The 20,088-nt window shown below is 44.7% G+C and overlaps 1 protein-coding gene across 1 annotated transcript in view; it reads left to right on the top strand.

The window, feature by feature from the left end:
- The first annotated feature begins 1,458 nt into the window (after window positions 1-1,458).
- The window catches only part of EIF2AK2 (eukaryotic translation initiation factor 2 alpha kinase 2), a 515,830-nt gene continuing 497,200 nt past the window's right edge, over window positions 1,459-20,088 (top strand). Inside the window, exons 1-2 of the mRNA XM_086925273.1 lie at window positions 1,459-1,510; window positions 17,412-17,549. Coding sequence (XP_086781399.1) covers window positions 17,428-17,549 — 122 coding nt within the window. The 5' untranslated portion in view covers window positions 1,459-1,510; window positions 17,412-17,427. The remainder of the gene's footprint in view (window positions 1,511-17,411; window positions 17,550-20,088) is intronic.

Below are 20,088 nucleotides of genomic sequence, written 5' to 3'. Positions count from 1 at the left end.
ACCAAAGGAAGTGCCGTAGACAGGCCACTTTATTAAACATTTTCACCTTTAGGGTTGCTAAAATTGAGGAATGTAAACAGTGGGAATGAATCACCCCAGAACAAGCAGCACTCACTATAAAGTCTTTGAGATAATGGCCAGTCAGCCCATGAGAGAAAGACATTTAAGAAGTTAAAAGTACAGGAAGAACATGATTTGGCCAAGATCAAACAATTTGGTCAAGTAGGAGAACCAAGATAGCTTGTTTGGAGACTCATAACTTTCCAGAATTCTTTATGTGTTAACCTCATGCGCACCAGCGGAATTCCGCTCGTACGCTGAGATTTTTAAAAGCGCATGTTACGTGACAAGCTGGGCTTGTCATCAGCGTGCGAGGAGGCTACGCCATGACGAGCCCAGCTCGTCATCAGCCTGGAAGGGGTTAAAGAGAAAAGGAGTCTGATTTAGGACAGGGTGTCATGGAATGAAAACCTCAAAATGAACTCAGTGATATTTCGTAACCTCCATATATACATCATCTTGGTGAAACCACAAGCACGCTTAGAGTCCTGCAAAGTAATGATGGAAAGCTGACTTCTGTCCCAGGTGGATGCCAAGGGATAGGTTGGGTGGAGCATGTTCTTTACTTTTAGAAGTTAGGGATTGATTCTTTTCATCAAGGGATCCCAGCCATTACCCAATGCTGCAACTGCTAGAGGAGGAAGGGGCCTCCCCTATGGTTTGATGCGCTGGACCATGGTGGGTACGGTTCAGGAATAGGCTGTCTCTTGTGTGGGCCTCACAGACATGGTCAAGCGCAGCATGACTTGAGGGGCCCATTCCCTGACCTATATAAATACAGCATGCACATATATGTATCTAATGCACTAATCTGGAAACAAATTGTTAACATCTGATTGAACTCATACGTTTTGGAAAGACTTAGCCTAAAACTTTCCATCCAGTGTCACTTACATAATGTATGTCCAGTTAATTGAAATGTTAAATATGTGCTTATTCTAATAGTGTTAATATTTATGTTATTGTTTTACTGATATTCTCACCAAGAAAGGTGCTTCCTGCAAAGTCGCTTAAAAATAAACAATTGATGGCACTTCCTGTGATGTCACGTTCTGTAATTTCACGCTATATGTAAATTAGGGGGGCCTCACACATTTTGTTTCTGCCCGGGGCCCCAAAAGTCCTAGGACCGGCCCTGCCCATTAGGATATTTGGCACGAGTTGAAGTCCAAGTAAGCGCGCGCGAAAAAGGTAAAAAACCGTGTTCTTTCTCTTCCGGAAGGTACTGGAATTTTCTTTCTGACCTAGTGCACTATTTACGGATCTTTAAATAAGAAATAGTTTTAAAATAAAAAAGCCCCTCGTAATACAACCTTTAGCGCACCAATCACAATAGCCTCGCTTCCCCATTGGCTCCTCTTCCGGTTCAGTTTCAGTTTTGTTTCGCCTTTAGTTTCCTAAGAATCGAAACTAACGAAGGCGCTGAAGTCGTAAGACGGATAGACCGTAGGTAAGCACTAAGCTGGGTTCTGCCGAGGGTCCTCAGATGGTGTGATAGGTAAATGTTGAGGTTGATCGGCATCTGTGGGTCTGTGTGTTTTCTGGGGTGCTCTTTCCGACCCGTTTGGGGGTTTCCTTGCATGCCGATCGCGCCTGCGCCGCTAAGCTAACTGCCTGCCTTTCCCTGTGTGTGTTCCATGGTTCAGAGCTCTTGTGTCACAGGTTGTGCTTTGAAATTGACGCGCTGTCATTGAACGTCATACGCAGGGCTTAAGGCTCCATTAGTTGCAGTGCTACGTTGTTGCACTTTTATTCATCTCAACAGTGTTCATGTGTAATTAATTGTATTCACATTAAAATAGGAACGTTGAGGTACGAAAAAAATGAATGCGTCCAAATATTATACACCGTGAAATATATAGGAAATCATAGCGAAGGTGCCAGGATTTCATTTGGCTTAAATGTGAAGTTTCCAGGGGTTAAACGTGCTTATGTTTGAGTGACACTTTATTGCGAGTGGAACAGAGCTGTCATTTCAGATATTGTCCCATTTTATTTGTGCGACTCAGTGGTCTAGAAATTATCTTGAAATAGTTGCACTGCAATTAAAAGGTATTTTCGTGCTGTGAGGCGAGGCGTTGTGGCAGCAGCAGGCCAGTTTATGGAAAGTGGCATAGACTAAAATACTAGGACTCTAGGTTGTGCGTGATCGACCAGTTGCCAGGTAAGCCTTGGGGTTACTACCACTTCCCTAAGCACGTTCACTCCTTATCTTCATTTTTTTGTTAAATGTGAGGAAAACTATAAAAAAGGGGTTATTTGAGTGCTTTTCAGTGCTGTCAAGATGGCTGGCAGACAGGGGAGTTAAATACAAAATGGGACAAGGTTTCCAGCTGCAGATGTGATTGTGTTGTAGTATTACAGTGCCAATGTTTCTGTATGACCGCATTTGATATGACTGATGTAGTATATATTTCTTCTAATAGTGCTACAATTCATCTAGCATCCAAGTGCATGTGTTTTGTTATTGGGTAATCAAATACTACATTTGTTTTTACTTCATTTGTTGTAAATATTTGGAGATTAATATGTCTTTGCTCAATATGACGGGTGAGCTCAAACGACTGCCATGACATAAGGATAAAAAAGCAGGGTGGGGTAGGGGGAGGGACACAAAGTATACCAGTAGAACAACAAATGTATTTCAGACATAGGTTTACAAAATTGCATAATCAAAAAAGGCTACACAAAAAAGCATCAGAACATATTTTCATTAATCACATAAAACTGATTTAAAGACGGAGAGCCCTGCTTGGGCCCTATGATCAAAAATAAGGTGATGGATGAAATGCTTAAATTAATCTAATTCATTGATGCTCGGGCCGCATCTCAACCCATCGTTTTTCCCCCCCCATCATGCCACCTCAGTTTGGACCCAGCCATTTTCAAAGCAGTCTTGACCCTCCTCCAGTGGGAAATGTCCAGCCCGAACTACCAGGCCAGGTTGTCACCGAACTGGACCAGTTATTCTCTTATTAGGGCTCATCAGCTAGGTATGGCTCGATTCCAGTGGCACAGTGAGCACGAGAGCCACATCTGGGCATACCCATTCATGCCAGGTACTAGTTTTATCAGGAAAAATCTGGGAACATTACAATGTGTGACTTTTACCATTTGCTATTAGTTCTGGAGTTTTCTGTCACAGAAAGTGAAAAATGTATGTTTATTTATTGTTACTTTGCTATTTGCAGGGCATTCTGGTTAATCAAACGTGCTGAGATTCAGACAAGTGACATCTCTTTGGTTTCCCATAGTTCTCTTCATTTTAGAAATGTCTGGCTTCGTTAGGATTCCTTGGGTGCTGACTGACCCTGGGCACAAATACTTCAGATATCCTCTAAGGAAGCTACCCCATCAAAACACTCTGTGGTGTCTAGTGTGAGGAACCCTTCTCAAACCCCTTGTACACCTATGTATATCTGGTACTCCCACACTTCGTAAACTAGGCGGAATACAAATCTCGACTATCTGTGTGAGAAAGACTAAAGGGAATTACGATGTTATGAGAAAAACTATTTCAATAAACATGACGCTTGTCAGATTTTCAGCATTGTCCCAACCAGCCTATCGGGCAGATGGAGGTCAGGCACTCACCGATATAAATCTTAGGTTGTGAAGATGTGCAAATATATGGTTATGATAAATTTGCATACAGCCCACTGGTGATATCTGCGACAGAAGACGGGATCCTAAGCCAAACATTTTGTTTTCAGTTTCTTCCCAAATGCATTGCACCCAGTTTATTGCCATTGTGCACCCAATGTCATAGAACACCCCAAAGCCATTTATGTCTGGTACCCCCACATTCAGACCCTTCAGGAGCAAAGTTGGGAGGCAAGCCTTGTCACGGATATGTTCCTGCACATGGGAAGCTGGCCAAAATTACTGTTTTGGGGAAAAACAAATATCATGGTCAACATGATTTCCAAGTAAGTCCTACAAATGTGCAGATAATAAAAACAGATGATATGATTATGTTACCATGGAGTCCGGGGGTCACACCGGCAACCAACAAACTTGTGCCCAAAGACTGCATTTCACTTTTATTTTATTTCCAAATATCCTAGATGCATTGCACCGCATTTATGACCTGTGGGTCATCCATAGCTCTTACAAAACCCATACATGTCCATTTCCCCCATGCGCAGAAAATAAATAGGAACAACGTTTGGAGTCAGCCCTTGGCAGGGATATACTACTGGGTGAGGGTTACTGTCTGGAATTACCAGGTATTGGGGAAAAAACAAAAAATCAAAAAAATCTTTGGGTCAGCCAGCGAAAGAAACTTTGGGATGTGTAAATGTTAACACATATGTGTTTGTGGTGTGTTTCTATATAGTCCAGAGGTGAAATTTGTGTACAAATGAGAGGTGCCTGGGCCCGAAACCAGTTTTACGCTTTCAGCTGCTTTCCAAATTTCCAGAAAGCACTACTGTCTATGGGCTTCTTGAACCCATAGAAAACCCATACATCTCCGGTGACCCTGACCGGAGATCCAGAGGTACAAAGCTGGGGTGAAACCTTGGCAGGGATATATTCCTACATGAATGAAACTGGAAGGAATTACCAGATTTTAGAACAAATGCAAACAATTGACAAATGTCATGTTCAGAGCAAGGTCCCAGTTATCCGATCAGGGTTAAGGTCAGTCTGGTACTTAGTGTATATGTTAAAAATATATGGTTGTTATATATTTCCATACAGTCCAGTGTTTGTATACCCTACACATGCATTTCACTTTAAGTTGCTTTCCAAATTTCTCAAATACAGTCCACCCACACCAAACCTATAGAAAAATCATATATGCCTGCCACCCCCCACACATAGGAGATCCATAAGAACACAGATGGCGTGATGGGTCATGCATTGGATGGGATATATTCCTGCAATAGAAAGAATGGAGGGAAATGCCATATTTTGGGGAAAAAGTTACAACAAATCTGCTAAACCTCATGTTCATATTTAACAACAATGGGTGGTGATGGACAGAGTTTCTGAATTAAGCAGAATACTCTCACCCAGTCAAGAGATCAGGGCTAGATCCAACACCGTTTTTTAGCTCACTGCACCATCCCAGCTCAGAACCTGGCTATATGCAAATTAGTCTGTTCCTGTCCCAGTGCATGATGGGAACAGGGCAAACCAAACTACCAAGCCAATTCTTACACTGGGAAGGAAACAAGCTTCCGGGGACCGGTTTCTGGCATTTCAGCCGTCGTCGGCCCGGCTTGCTTGAATCCTGATGGTGCAATGAGCAAGGGACTCACATCTGAGTATACCCTTCCACGCTTAGGGTGGACAAAATATTTAACAACAAGGGGTGGTGATGGACAGAGTTTCTGAATTAAGCAGAATACTCTCACCCAGTCAAGAGATCAGGGCTAGATCCAACACCATTTTTTAGCTCACTGCACCATCCCAGCTCAGAACCTGGCTATATGCAAATTAGTCTGTTCCTGTCCCAGTGCATGATGGGAACAGGGCAAACCAAACTACCAAGCCAATTCTTACACTGGGAAGGAAACAAGCTACTGGGGACCGGTTTCTGGCATTTCAGCCGTCGTCGGCCCGGCTTGCTTGAATCATGATGGTGCAATGAGCAAGGGACTCACATCTGAGTATACCCTTCCACGCTTAGGGTGGACAAAATATTTAACAGCTAGGGGTGGTGATGGACAGAGTTTCTGAATTAAGCAGAATACTCTCACCCAGTCAAGAGATCAGGGCTAGATCCAACACCGTTTTTTTTAGCTCACTGCACCATCCCAGCTCAGAACCTGGCTATATGCAAATTAGTCTGTTCCTGTCCCAGTGCATGATGGGAACAGGGCAAACCAAACTACCAAGCCAATTCTTACACTGGGAAGGAAACAAGCTTCCGGGGACCGGTTTCTGGCATTTCAGCCGTCGTCGGCCCGGCTTGCTTGAATCCTGAAGGTGCAATGAGCAAGGGACTCACATCTGAGTATACCCTTCCACGCTTAGGGTGGACAAAATATTTAACAACAAGGGGTGCTGATGGTGATGCATATTTTACTGGGCAGTCAATCAGAGAAAAGAAGGTCTTGCACCCAGGTACAGAAATTGTTTTGAATGTAACTGTTAAAAGTATTTGTTTGTGACATGTTTCCGTAAAGCCCAGCGTGATACCTTTGACCAAAAAATTAACCCTAACCTGGCTTATTGCTTTACAATTTTGCCACATGCCGTGTGTGCAGTTTTTCGACTGTGGTCTTTCTGAAACCACAGGAAAGCCATACATGTCTAGTAGCCCCATGTTTAAGAGACCCAGAGAAACACAAACTGGGGGTAAGCCTGTACAGGAATATGTTCCTGTACGAAGGATAGTGGAGGGAGCTACTATGATTTGGAAAAAAATGCTAAATTATTTTACTGACCAGCCAGCGAGGAGGGCAAGGGAGGATTGACATGCACCTCTAAATTCCTTTAGTTGCACAGAATTTGAAACTGTCATCAAATGAACAGTGCACTATACATAGTGATTCTTCCACAACTTAGGGATCTACTCTTATATTGAATAACGTATTTTGCACACTACATTCCCAGGGAAACCCCACAAAAATTTGGTAATACCGCTGGACTCCAGACATTCACCGCAACATTTCCTTAGTTAGCATTCCATGATTCCATTTGATGAATGCAACAAAATAGTGAACAAATTTGTTTAAAAAAAAAAAAATGATACAGCCTCCACATTCTTCATTACATTTTCAGGCTTCATTGAGATATTGATGTGGGCTTTTCACCAGTGCGTAGTCCTGAATGTGCAAGAAAAACATCAGCTATATTGCAGAGATGCACCAAGAAATGAAATAATCCAACAACCTAATGCCAACTTTTTTTAAACAAAAAAGCTCCGACACAGATATGCGCCACCTTTCCAGCAGCGAAAGTGTTAACATGTTTAAAAGATCCTCATAAATTCCCTTAAAAACAAAAAAGATGCTAGTGAATTGTGGCTTTTGGTGTGCTAAGGGGTGGAGCCAAGGGTTTGGCGGGCGACCGGAATAGAGACTGATTAGTGTGGTGCGGGGCATCTCAAAAAATGTAAAGGACTATCCTCGCACACCACCATGTCCATGCTTTCTCATTGGCTGTCCTTGCTCTCTAGAAACCGCGTTCGGTAGAGAGTGGGCCGTCACCTGGAAACAGGGAGGCACTTCTAAGATCTGAGGGGGGGCCGTGAGAGAAGCGAGTCCTAAAAACCAATGTAAAAGCCGAATTACAGTTATTCGCTGGGTTTTTACTTGGTATTAAAAACTAAGTGTGGGGATTGGTAGAGCTAGTACCTCATCACCACCATAGTTGTCATTGTCAACATGTTTCTGCCAAGTTGGCCCAGAGGGTCTGTGGCATTCATCAGGATGAAAAAACGAGGTCTCCCATCTTACCAAATCTTGTCAGATGTTACCACTGTGTAGGGTGACCCGTGTCATCCTCTAACTTAACGGTATTCCTTAAACCTGTAAAACAAATGTAGAATTCTGTCATAACGATGTCTGAGCGATGTTAAATAACAAATTGGAGAAGAAACATACCAAATTCCAGTCTTATTTGAACCTGTGAAGTATATTTTGGTACGGTAAAAATCATTCTCAATGCTCTTGTTACTGTAATATCCAGCGTGCTGGCATCCGTACCCCTCATGCACTCACTCCCGTAGGTGATAGTTGGGATGAGCTTGGCCTGTATCACCTGGATCAGTGGAGTGAAGCTTGGTCTGATGATTTTTTTCTCGAGATTTATTAGTACTACAACCTCTGGAATTCCTCCTTTTTTTTAATGCCTCCTTATGAGCTGCAAACGTACCTTTGCTGTCTATTCTGACCCCCCAGATGCTTGTATTCGTTAACTGTATCTAGCTATTGTCCTGCCAAATGCCTATGATTTTTTGGAGTGACCTTTTATCGGTTTAACTACATGACTTTGGATTTGTATTCAACCCATTTTCAGGAGAATAACTTTGAGTGGTGTCCAGTAAGCGTTGGAAGCCGACTGGAGTCCGGCTGATGAGCACAAGGTTACTATTGTCCCCCAGGAGGTGCAAGTTCCAATCAGCCACTACATTCCGCTGGCCTGGAATATATTCTGACATAACTGGTATTAGATGTTTCAGGCAGAAATGGCAGAAGTCCATGGCTATTCCTACCAACATTATATCTCAACAAAAGGAGAGAGAGGGTTTTAGGGCACTCTTAGTCCCCAAGCAATATACAGGTAATCAAAAGAAGAGTGACCATAAAGATAAAGCATATGAAAGAGGTGGGTGTCGCACGTGAAGTCTGAGGCCAGTTGTAAGTGGTCCGATGGTAAGACCAAATTTCAAGAAAAAGTACACTGTTTTTTCAGGAAACCCTCACTCACCCTAGTGGTGACATGCTTCATCATCGGGTCCACCGGGAGAGATCGAATACCTCCCCGTTGTGCTGCGACGCCAGGAGACTGCGGAGCAGGTTTTTGTGTGAAGATGAAGTGTGAAAAAATATATACTGAAGTTTAAAAATGTCAAAGGTTGTACCAAAAAAATTTTTATTCGCTGGTCAACCTGACATATTAAAAATAAGATATGTGAAGGGAAACTATCCAATTACTTTATACTGGTGTTTACCCTGTAAAGAAGGTCAACATGTTTCTGCCCGTTTTTATGTGTTACTTTACTGGGCTTTCATCAGGACCGGTAAGCGAGTGTGCCAATGACAGGAGGGGCGCGCTAAGGCCCGCCCTGCCAATGGTCGTGAAAGTTAAAAATAGCACTATGTGTAAAATGGTGCAAAAAGAAAGAGAAACAAACTCATAAGTAGTGGGGTTTTACCTCTTTTGCGAGGAACCTAGGAGTCTGTAAGAAGAAAAAATTGACAAACAGACACATACAAACATAAACACAAAGATAACGAATCATTGGTTTGTGCATATGTACAGTGGCCATAAAGAGTGACTTTGTGGCTTGACACGTGCTAGAATACCTATCAAGGGCCGTGGCCGGTATGCCTGGGTTGCGTAGTTGAATTCATGCCAAAATCCGAAGTGGAGGGGCCTCAACTAACGCTGATTAAATCTGTTCAGCGCGGACTGTTGCATATGTGTGGTATAGCAACAGTGGCTAAACAGGCAGACTAGACTTGTCTAAGTCTATTTGTGAGGAAGTACAAGAAATATCTTGCTACCTATGGTGGGGTGTCAGGGAATGAACCCCGAAGGAAAAAATGCATTAAAGCAGCGTCCCGGTGCAAAGCGCCGTGACACTGCTGGCCGTGGTATATACATTACCCAAGCACACAACACTAAGTACAAAGTATAGGATAAATGTCCTCACTTGTAAAGAAATAGATCCAAGCCCCATAGAACACAGGAGGGGGGTGGGAGCGACAATGGCACACCCTGTAATTGAGGGAGGGAAACAAATACACACAAAGGAGGATTTTAGAACTGGCAGGATTCCATTCATACAACTTATCTGGTTAGAATGATGTCTCCAAAGTAAGGTCTCTTACGCCCGCAACGCTCAGCACCCGCTCGGCACCTAGCTTCACCCTCGCTGGATCTCGTGGATCCATTGCGACGGGCTAGCGAGGCGTTTAAAGGGCGGTGGCCGAGTGCGGACCAATCAGGCGCCTTCAGATGAAAGCGAGGCTTGAAGCTCAAAGCCGTTAAGCCAATGGGTGACGAGGAAGGTGTTCGCGTAATCTCGCGTGAGGACCTGGAAACGAGGCTTGCATTGGAACGCAAGCCTCGATCTTAGGGATGGGCGAGGTCCGCCCTTGTTTCAGAGAGATGTTATCTACGCGCTCACGAGATCACGTGAGATATTGACCAGAATCATGCAGCTATCCTGACCAGACTTATGCTGTTTATTTAAAGTTTTTACCAACACTGGGTAACATATGCTGGACATTACGCATTCCGCTCATTACTAACACCAGCCACGCAAAACCCCAAGCTTGCGTTTCATTTTAGCTTGAGTTACAAGCCTCTTTGTGATTCTGGTCAATATCTCACGTGATCTCGTGAGCGCGTAGATAACATGGGGCGTGGATCTATTTCTTTACAAGTGAGGACATTTATCCTATACTTTGTACTTAGTGTTGTGTGCTTGGGTAATGTATATACCACGGCCAGCAGTGTCACGGCGCTTTGCACCGGGACGCTGCTTTAATGCATTTTTTCCTTCGGGGTTCATTCCCTGACACCCCACCATAGGTAGCAAGATATTTCTTGTACTTCCTCACAAATAGACTTAGACAAGTCTAGTCTGCCTGTTTAGCCACTGTTGCTATACCACACATATGCAACAGTCCGCGCTGAACAGATTTAATCAGCGTTAGTTGAGGCCCCGCCCCTCCACTTCGGATTTTGGCATGAATTCAACTACGCAACCCAGGCATACCACGGCCCTTGATAGGTATGCTAGCACGTGTCAAGCCACAAAGTCACTCTTTATGGCCACTGTACATATGCACAAACCAATGATTCGTTATCTTTGTGTTTATGTTTGTATGTGTCTGTTTGTCAATTTTTTCTTCTTACAGACTCCTAGGTTCCTCGCAAAAGAGGTAAAACCCCACTACTTATGAGTTTGTTTCTCTTTCTTTTTGCACCATTTTACACATAGTGCTATTTTTAACTTTCACGACCATTGGCAGGGCGGGCCTTAGCGCGCCCCTCCTGTCATTGGCACACTCGCTTACCGGTCCTGATGAAAGCCCAGTAAAGTAACACATAAAAACGGGCAGAAACATGTTGACCTTCTTTACAGGGTAAACACCAGTATAAAGTAATTGGCTAGTTTCCCTTCACATATCTTATTTTTAATATGTCAGGTTGACCAGCGAATACATTTTTTTTTGGTACAACCTTTGACATTTTTAAACTTCAGTATATATTTTTTCACACTTCATCTTCACACAAAAACCTGCTCCGCAGTCTCCTGGCGTCGCAGCACACCGGGGAGGTATTCGATCTCTCCCGGTGGACCCGATGATGAAGCATGTCACCACTAGGGTGAGTGAGGGTTTCCTGAAAAAACAGTGTACTTTTTCTTGAAATTTGGTCTTACCATCGGACCACTTACAACTGGCCTCAGACTTCACGTGCGACACCCACCTCTTTCATATGCTTTATCTTTATGGTCACTCTTCTTTTGATTACCTGTATTCCTACCAACAGCCGGGGATTTAATTCCTCCTAGCTTGTTGATATACAGCACTGCTAAAATGTTGTCCATCCTCAAGAAGGTTCAGCAATTTGTCTTCTGGGGTGGGAGCCTTTTGATGGGAAGGAGCCCACCAGAAGCTCCAAACAATTTATATGGAGGTTCAGTTCCATCAGGAGCCATTGCCCTCACCCTTGGAGATCAGTTCACACCTTGCACGCCAGCCTCAATTGCTGGTATCTGATTTTATTACTACCTCCGTCAGACTTTCAATTATGGTCCTGCATTCCATGTCTCCATTTATTAAAGCAGAAAGACAGTTTGGTCTTCGCATCTTCCAGCAATGCTACCTGATGCACATGAGACAGACCCTTCCGAAGGTCATGAATTTTCACTCTTTGGAGGGGCCTGTATTGTAAAGGGCCGCTAAATATAACCTGATTGTACAACGCCAGGAGCCCCTCAATCCTAGCAAATGACCTCAGCGTTATAATCTGGCTGCTCAAAGCTGATTTCAATTCCATCTTGATCACTCTCACCTTCTGAGGTGGCAACCACAGTTGTTTACTCACTGAGTCTACCTGGAAGACCAGGAGTTCGATGCAATGACACAAGTGAGGACCGATTTCTGGAGGTTTATCACAAAGCCCAGGTCCTGAAGCAAGTGTACTCTCCAAGAGAGGTGAAGGATTACTATTTGTTGATCTGGTGCCAGGATGATCGGATTGTCCAAATAGACAATCAATCATACATACCCATCTAGTTCTCAGGGCTTCTACTATTGGTATCATAAGCTTGATGAAGAATCATGAAGCCAATGACAGTCCGGGTCAGGGGTGCAAAGATTGGGATTGTCAAATATGTGTCCCTCAAGTTTAGATGAAACATTCAATCTTGCTTCTGCAGAAGATCCCTTAGGAGATGGATACCCTCCATCTTTAACCACATCGACGCTAATGACGAGCTCAGCTCGTCATGAGGCACAGTGGAGCTGCACTAATGACGAGCTGAGCTCGTCATGTATAATGGATATGAAGACCCTTCAGCACAGCAGGGGAATTGCTGTAGCATCAATGTGGTTAAATCTCCGTACAAGATCAATGCGTTAAACTCTTTCAAACTGCTTCCTTTTACAGACATTCTTGAAGTTTGCAGTTTATGAAGGGTGCTCTTGAACCGTGGCGGCTACCGGTTATAATTATGATGGGGTACGATGGGGCCAAACTCACCATAAAATGACGCACTTCTCCCCTGCATGGTGTTTCTCCCCCATGTCCAAGTGCATGGATGGAAGTACTTTTTTCCTGCTCAGTGAAAGGCGCATCCAAACAATCCTGGAGCTGCTCTATGGTTTCATTTACTCATAACAAATTACTGTGTGTTTAAAAAAACCTTTGAAATTCACATTGAAAACCACAGTTAAAAGTTTATTTATGGTTTGCAATTACAACTCCTTAAATTCCTCAGTCCTAGTTAGCTCCATAATCCATAACTCACACAGCAGTCATATAAACTGTAGCTCACATAACATTTACAATACCTATGACCTCACAAAATGTATGCCATTTTCTAAGAAAAATGGACAGCGCATCATTAAATACTAACATGTACCCAAACAAAGAAATCCTACTGTATCCATAATAGTTTCATTGACAATGTTGTTTTAAAAAAAGATTTATTCGTATTTAGTGTATATAAATAAAACATTGACTAAAAGAGTACAATGATTAGCCAGAGCAAAATACCACAGACTGTCTGCACCTTACAGACCACCATAATACACAGGATCTATGCAGCATACACTAATATGAAAATGTTCCCACATAAAACTCTAAACCTTGGCATGTTTATTCAAACATCTGCTTGCTCTGTAGACTGATTCCACCAACTAGTCGGGGGTTATTTGTCTCTCTGTCAACCATTCCTGAAAGGGCAGGGTGGTGGCAGATGGAACATTTATAGGGCTATCTCTTTTGGAAAGTAGAAAACAGGTACCCCATATGTATTTCTCTTGATTCTCCATGATTCCCAGTAGTGTGAATTTAGGGGGCAATTCCCTTAATCTAATATCTTTGGATTCTTGGGCAGTTGCAGATAGCGTGGAAGAAATCACCAGTCTGCATGTAAGGCAAGTTGGGGCTCCTGCTCCTCTTTCAAAGACCACGAGGTCTGTAATTCACCCTGTGGAAGAACATGCATTGAATTAAGTACACAGTAGTAGAGATGACCAGTTCACAAGAAGCCGCCATAGCCTTATGGCATTCGTCCCCAACTAATGGGCCTAAGAACTTTTGCCCCTGTAGCTGCAGTTCTGAAACTGTGGTTGCAATAAAAACTTACAATATACCTGATATTTTGAGCTGACTCTGAATTGACCCAGCACAAAATTGAACGGAGGGTGTTCAGCCAAATTTAGTTAGTAAACCTCAAGTATGTATTTGGAAATACTTGAATTGATTCACGCAGAACAAACTCATCCACCAATGACAGAGAGGACTTCATATGATCATGTCCATGAACATCACCTTAATTTTGATATATTCATGAAATCTTACTGTTTGAAATCAGGAAGTCTGGTCGTATGTGGTAGCCATGTCACACCCCATAGAACAGTCTTCTGAGTCAGCCTTGATCCAAACCCGCCCAATTGAGTCCTCTACACCAGGAGTCCAAGAAAACTCTAGCTGCAGGAGGAAGAGTTGAGGGTATATGTCAGAATTCACAACTTTAGTTGGCTCTAAAAAGATAGCTGGGTCCCCTGCCGGTCCAAAGAGACAGTCATTGATTACGATAAACTGCCTAATAATATATTTCTATATCCACCATTGCCAGTGCTGCATCTAATAAACCAACTGAACACCTTTAATGAATGCTACTTGGAGGACAACATGCACTCCTATAAAGGAACAGCAGTATTCATGCACCTTCTTAACAAATGTACTGGACATCCGAAAGGGATAATTTCAAAGGGCATACTGCAGTCCGGAAAAGGAGAACATTTTAAGTCGGCCACTTAACCTAGTATAGAGGTTGGAAGGTAGTCGAATTCTGCAGACCCTTAACCAGTGAAGCTAGCAAAAGCACCATGTTGAGCTCCCAACTCTTATTAGGATTCTTTATGATCTAGAATCCTCAGTTATATAAACATTTCTTAAGCTTGCATAATTGGGCATGACCGTTCACTGCTAGGTCCCTGTATGTTTTGAGATTTGTCAAAGTTGGTCATAAGAACCAAGGCATTTCAAAATAAATATTGTTTTTAGGTCTCGGCGTCAACGCGCGGAAGCGCGTCTCCGCCGAGATCTTTTGTCAGCGACTATCATTCCCAGGAGACAGTCCTGGCCACGCGCATCCTTCCAGGCGATTTGTAACTGGAACGCGCGCTGTGGCCAGGCGCTGTCTCCTGGGAAGCTCAAGCACCACACACGCATGCGCATACACACACACACGCGCCCATGCACGCACGCACATACATACATACAGAGACACCACCCCTGACTCATACACACACGCGCGCACACACACAAGTGCACCGAGGCCCCCCCTCCCCCTCCCCCGCCGTCACCGTCGCACACATACATACACACACACACACGAGCATACACACACACAAGTGCACCAATCGCGCTCCAGAACTTACCTTACCTCAGCACGCGGCGCCCAACCTCCTGCTGGCGCGGCCCCGGGGCTCTACACCGCTCACAGGAGCCCCGGGCCGCGAGACGCTATGACTCCGCCTGCCTCCTCTTCCGGTGTGAACGTGGCCCCGCCCCCGTCACAGGCGACCGTGCCTGACTTCCGGGGCGGCCGCGAGTTCAATGAAATGCAACAAATACCATAAATGCAATTGTATTCAATAGCTGATTAATAGGTTTTCCAAGCCCTCACCTAACGGTGTTTAAACAGGATTTAAATTAATGCTTACAATTCTGCCCGGAGCATCCTGCTCCTACTTCATTCTAAGAACAAAGTTACCATAACTCCTTGCTAAGCAAAGCTCAGCAGTTGTATGCACCCGTGTTTCATCTGCCAACAATTTACATGTTTAAATTATGAATGGTTGAGTATGCAATCATCCCCTTTTGCACAACACAAATACAACACAGGCAACGTTCCAGGGATTCGCTGTTAGTTCTCAAAATGGACACTGATGAAAGACGCTTTGTTTACATCACCCATTGATTGAACTCATGCAAGAAAATCGCTTGCCGTACTGCCAAATTCTGTCTCTCTCTCGTTGAACCCGCATCAACATTTTGGATTAAAGCATACAGTGATTTCCAACAGCCCTCAAGCCAACGTGCGATAGAATGTGAACGTTTATATTCAAACATATTCAGAAGGACGCGACCACAGAGTTAAAAACAAGCATTGGAAAAGCCAATAGGTTTCGTCTACATAAGGTATTGGGTTTGTCAATGCTTGGTGGTGGTGAGTGGTGAGGGCAGAGTGGTGAGGGCAGAGTGGTGAGTGCAGAGTGGTGAGTGCAGAGTGGTGAGTGCAGAGTGGTGAGTGCAGAGTGGTGAGGGCAGAGTGGTGAGGGCAGAGTGGTGAGGGCAGAGTGGTGAGGGCAGAGTGGTGGTGAGTGCAGAGTGGTGGTGAGTGCAGAGTGGTGAGGGCAGAGTGGTGAGGGCAGAGTGGTGAGGGCAGAGTGGTGAGGGCAGAGTGGTGGTGAGTGCAGAGTGGTGGTGAGTGCAGAGTGGTGGTGAGTGCAGAGTGGTGGTGAGTGCAGAGTGGTGGTGAGTGCAGAGTGGTGAGTGGTGCAGAGTGGTGAGTGGTGCAGAGTGGTGAGTGGTGCAGAGTGGTGAGTGGTGCAGAGTGGTGAGTGGTGCAGAGTGGTGAGTGCAGAGTGGTGAGTGCAGAGTGGTGAGTGCCGAGTGGTGAGTGCAGAGTGGTGAGTGCAGAGTGGTGAGTGCAGAGTGGTGAGGGCAGAGTGGTGAGGGCAGAGTGGTGAGGGCAGAGTGGTGAGGGCAGAGTGGTGAGGGCAGAGTGGTGAGTGCAGAGTGGTGGTGAGTGCAGAGTGGTGGTGAGTGCAGAGTGGTGAGTGCAGAGTGGTGAGTGCAGAGTGGTGGTGAGTGCAGAGTGGTGGTGAATGCAGAGTGGTGGTGAGTGCAGAGTGGTGAGGGCAGAGTGGTGAGTGCAGAGTGGTGAGTGCAGAGTGGTGAGTGCAGAGTGGTGGTGAGTGCAGAGTGGTGAGTGCAGAGTGGTGGTGAGTGCAGAGTGGTGAGTGCAGAGTGGTGGTGAGTGCAGAGTGGTGGTGAGTGCAGAGTGGTGGTGAGTGCAGAGTGGTGAGTGCAGAGTGGTGAGTGCAGAGTGGTGAGTGCAGAGTGGTGGTGAGTGCAGAGTGGTGGTGAGTGGTGAGTGGTGAGTGGTGAGTGGTGAGTGGTGAGTGCAGAGTGGTGGTGAGTGCAGAGTGGTGGTGAGTGCAGAGTGGTGGTGAGTGCAGAGTGGTGAGTGCAGAGTGGTGAGGGCAGAGTTTTATTTTTGATTTAAAGAAAAAAAATGTCATGAGCAATGCCAATAGCTCTACCTTTAATGATGCCGAGACCATTGCATTGCAAATGCTTGTTTAATTAGTCTCTGGCCAGTCCATTGTGGGTATCGCACATATGCATATAGTTATCTGCTTAAGGCTAGACATGGTCATCCGTTCTAGGTCATTGATAATGTTTACAGAAATAACATTTGTCATGTCACCCATGAGATCCTTTAAGTCATTTGGGATGTGATCTTTCTCATTGTGGGTATGGTTATAAGTGCTGCATTTTGTTTTTGAGTTATGATCTGCTTGACTGTTGTGCACTTTAAGGATTGCAAAACTAATCCTAATTTGGAGATTGTAGGGTTTTTGGGGCCTTTAATTCCTAGCCATATCATTGACTGTGGGTTTATGAGTGAAAATCTCTCTTTCCCCCTCTCTTTTCCACCCCTCCTCCCCACCATATTTGGGCGGTAATAATGAAGCATTCATTTGGCATTGTGTATTAGCTTATCATTATGTTCTGCTTCTAATTATATTTTGCATACTTTTAAGTAAACCTTGTATTCTTTGGAACAGATTTCTCATTTTAATATGTCAAGTGGTTCTTCGTTACAGCAAGAAATTAACAACACACACTATTATTTGAACTGCTAGATACTCATGAGCTTACATATGACAATGATAATATTTCTTTTGTAGATCGTGTGAAGACAATATGGCTAATAATCCTGTTCCGATCCAGAATTACCATGAACAGCTCATTGCAAAGTGTCAGAAGGATAACGTAGAATGGGATTTTGTAGAGGGCACTCCAACTGGACCTGCTCATGACCGAACGTAAGTCTTTTGTAAAAGTATCTGCAAAAACACATCATAGGCTTGTTTTACTGTTATACCTTAAATCATTTCAACTAGTAAACGCGCTCTCTCACAGTCTGGGGAGAAGCAAGATGGCGGCTGAGTGAAACCTCAGGTAACTCGCCTCCACACCACCGCTCTGATCTCTGCGTGCCACCCGAGAAATGCACCGTGGCCCTGGGACCTGGAACCGCTGGTGCTACTGGTGGGAAATCGATTGGGACCCGATCGGCTTGCAAAGCGGCTCTGAAGCTCCGCGGTGTCACCGACAGCGCAATCCAGTATACAGCCGGCGCTGGGAAGCGCTAGCCCGGCACCTTCTGACAGTCATTCACGGCTGGGGCGAAACTGACGAGAGAGGACCGTGGTTGCATAGCAACCACAGCGTTGAGCAGGACGCCAGTAACCCGGAAACGTCCACGAGGAGCGCAATGGCAGCCCGAGGTGAAGCGCGGATCAAATCGCGCTCCGAAGTACCAGTACCGGCTCTGATGTTACGGCCAGAGGCTAAGGAGGCAAAAGAGGCGAAGGAGGTTAAAACTAACAGGGATCAGCGAGATACCACTTCGAACACCGGTAAGAAAAAATAATATTACTTCAGCGAACCCAGTCAGTGCCCCCTCTACCATAAAAAATGAAAAACAAACTGCAATTTCAAGTCTCTTTGCTAGTAAAACAAGCAAAGAGCTAAACAATGACTCAATTTGTGTGGGGGATCCTTTGCAAAAACAGAGGGCGGCTCCTGAGAACATGCCTAAAAATAAGGAGGAAGGCAACGAAAATATGGATAATATAGACAATAATGAAGCCCGGAAATCATGGGGGTCAAGTACTGAGATCACGGTTCTAAATGCAGATAATATGATTGGAAACGCGTTACAGAACGAGGAAAATGAGCTAAATAACCTAGGGGTTATCGATCAGCAGACAGATGGTACTCAGGATATCCCCACAGATAATGTAGAGCTGGGCTACACGTCCCCAGATCCACTGAGAATTTTTTTAAGGAGTCGGGGTACTCAGAAGGTATGCACATACTCAGTGGAAGCAGCGATGAGGGATGCAACGACTCTTCAATGAGTAATGGTAGCCAACAAGGTAGCCAAAGAAAGCCCAGAAAATCAAAAAGGACTTTAGAGGGGTGAAAGACTAAACGGAAAGTGGATACTAAGGATGAACATTAACTTAGATGGGACTACTCAGACACTCAACCACTTTCCCTGACATGGGGGCAGGATGCAGTTGCCGGGGATAAAATATCCCAGGAAAAAAATCGACGGACATAAAAATACAGGACAGACATCTGAACCCACGCTGGCGATGATTTTACAATCCCTAAACTTATTTCAGAGTGACGTCAAGTCAGAGAATCAGCTTGCTCGAGTAGCAGCGAAAAAACTCCAGGGGTCGGTGCGCAAAATTGGGAAAACATGCACGGATATAGCGGAGAGAATGAGCATGGTTGAAAGTCGGGCGGAAATACTGGAGAATACAGTGGATACCTTGAAAACCCAGGTGACCTCCCAAGGAAGCTTTGTGACCGACATCATGTGGAAACTGGAAGAGGCAGAAAATCGCCAACGCCGGAACAATCTGAGGATTCTTGGTATTCTAGAGAATTGCGAAGGGAGCGATATCCGGGCATTTACCATCAACCTGTTCAGAAACGCATTTCCCGAACTAACACACTGGGATTGCGACAAAGAAATTCAACGTGTGCACAGATTCCCGTTTTCACCCCCTAAACACCCTCGCGGAGACTAATCCTTTCCTAGAGTCATCCTGATTTTCTTTGGCAACTTCCTATTAAGGCAAGCAGTATATGACCTTGCAAGGCCAAATAAAAAACGAAATTGGGGAAACTTCTCATTCTTTGCCAAACCGGATTTCGCACATGCTACGGTGGAAAGACGATGGCGACTGCGGCAGCTGATTACACCTTTCCAGAAAGCTGGGGCCGCCGCTTTTCTGCAAAATCCTGCTAAATTGAAAGTGATATCGCTGGGCAAAACAATGTTTTTTACCTGAGAAATACAGGCGGAGCAGGCTCTGAAGGAATTTACTGCTGGGAAAGCAGGGGCTGCAGGGGGAAGCGGATAATACTGATGCTCCTGTTGCTTGGTGATAAATTGGACTAAAGGGGTTATTATTGCAGTAACTTAAATTATAGCTCAGAGTTTTTTCTTTGTTTACTCCTTTTTGTTTTCTTTTTTTTTTTCCTTTCTTCTCTGTGTTGATTGCATATCAAGAGGTATGATACTAGTGATGTAATATTCCAGGGTCAGACAGGGATGACTCGCGGCTGATTCACGGATGCAGGGGGAGGGGGGGGTGGAGAGTGGGTGAGGTTGGTCAGACGTTATCACACAGGGTCAGGATTGAGCCTGGCATCTTCAAAAACGGTGGTGGGTTGAGGGGGGGGGTTGAGGGTGGGGAAGACCAGGGTCCTGGATATCTACTGGGTGTATTCAAAGGGTATAGAGTGGTATAAATACGAAAAGAGAAGTTACAGGGGTGC

This window comes from Lissotriton vulgaris, chromosome 6 (genome assembly GCF_964263255.1).
Source record: "Lissotriton vulgaris chromosome 6, aLisVul1.2, whole genome shotgun sequence".
NCBI lineage: Eukaryota > Metazoa > Chordata > Amphibia > Caudata > Salamandridae > Lissotriton > Lissotriton vulgaris.
This window is presented reverse-complemented; position numbering and strand designations above follow the sequence as displayed.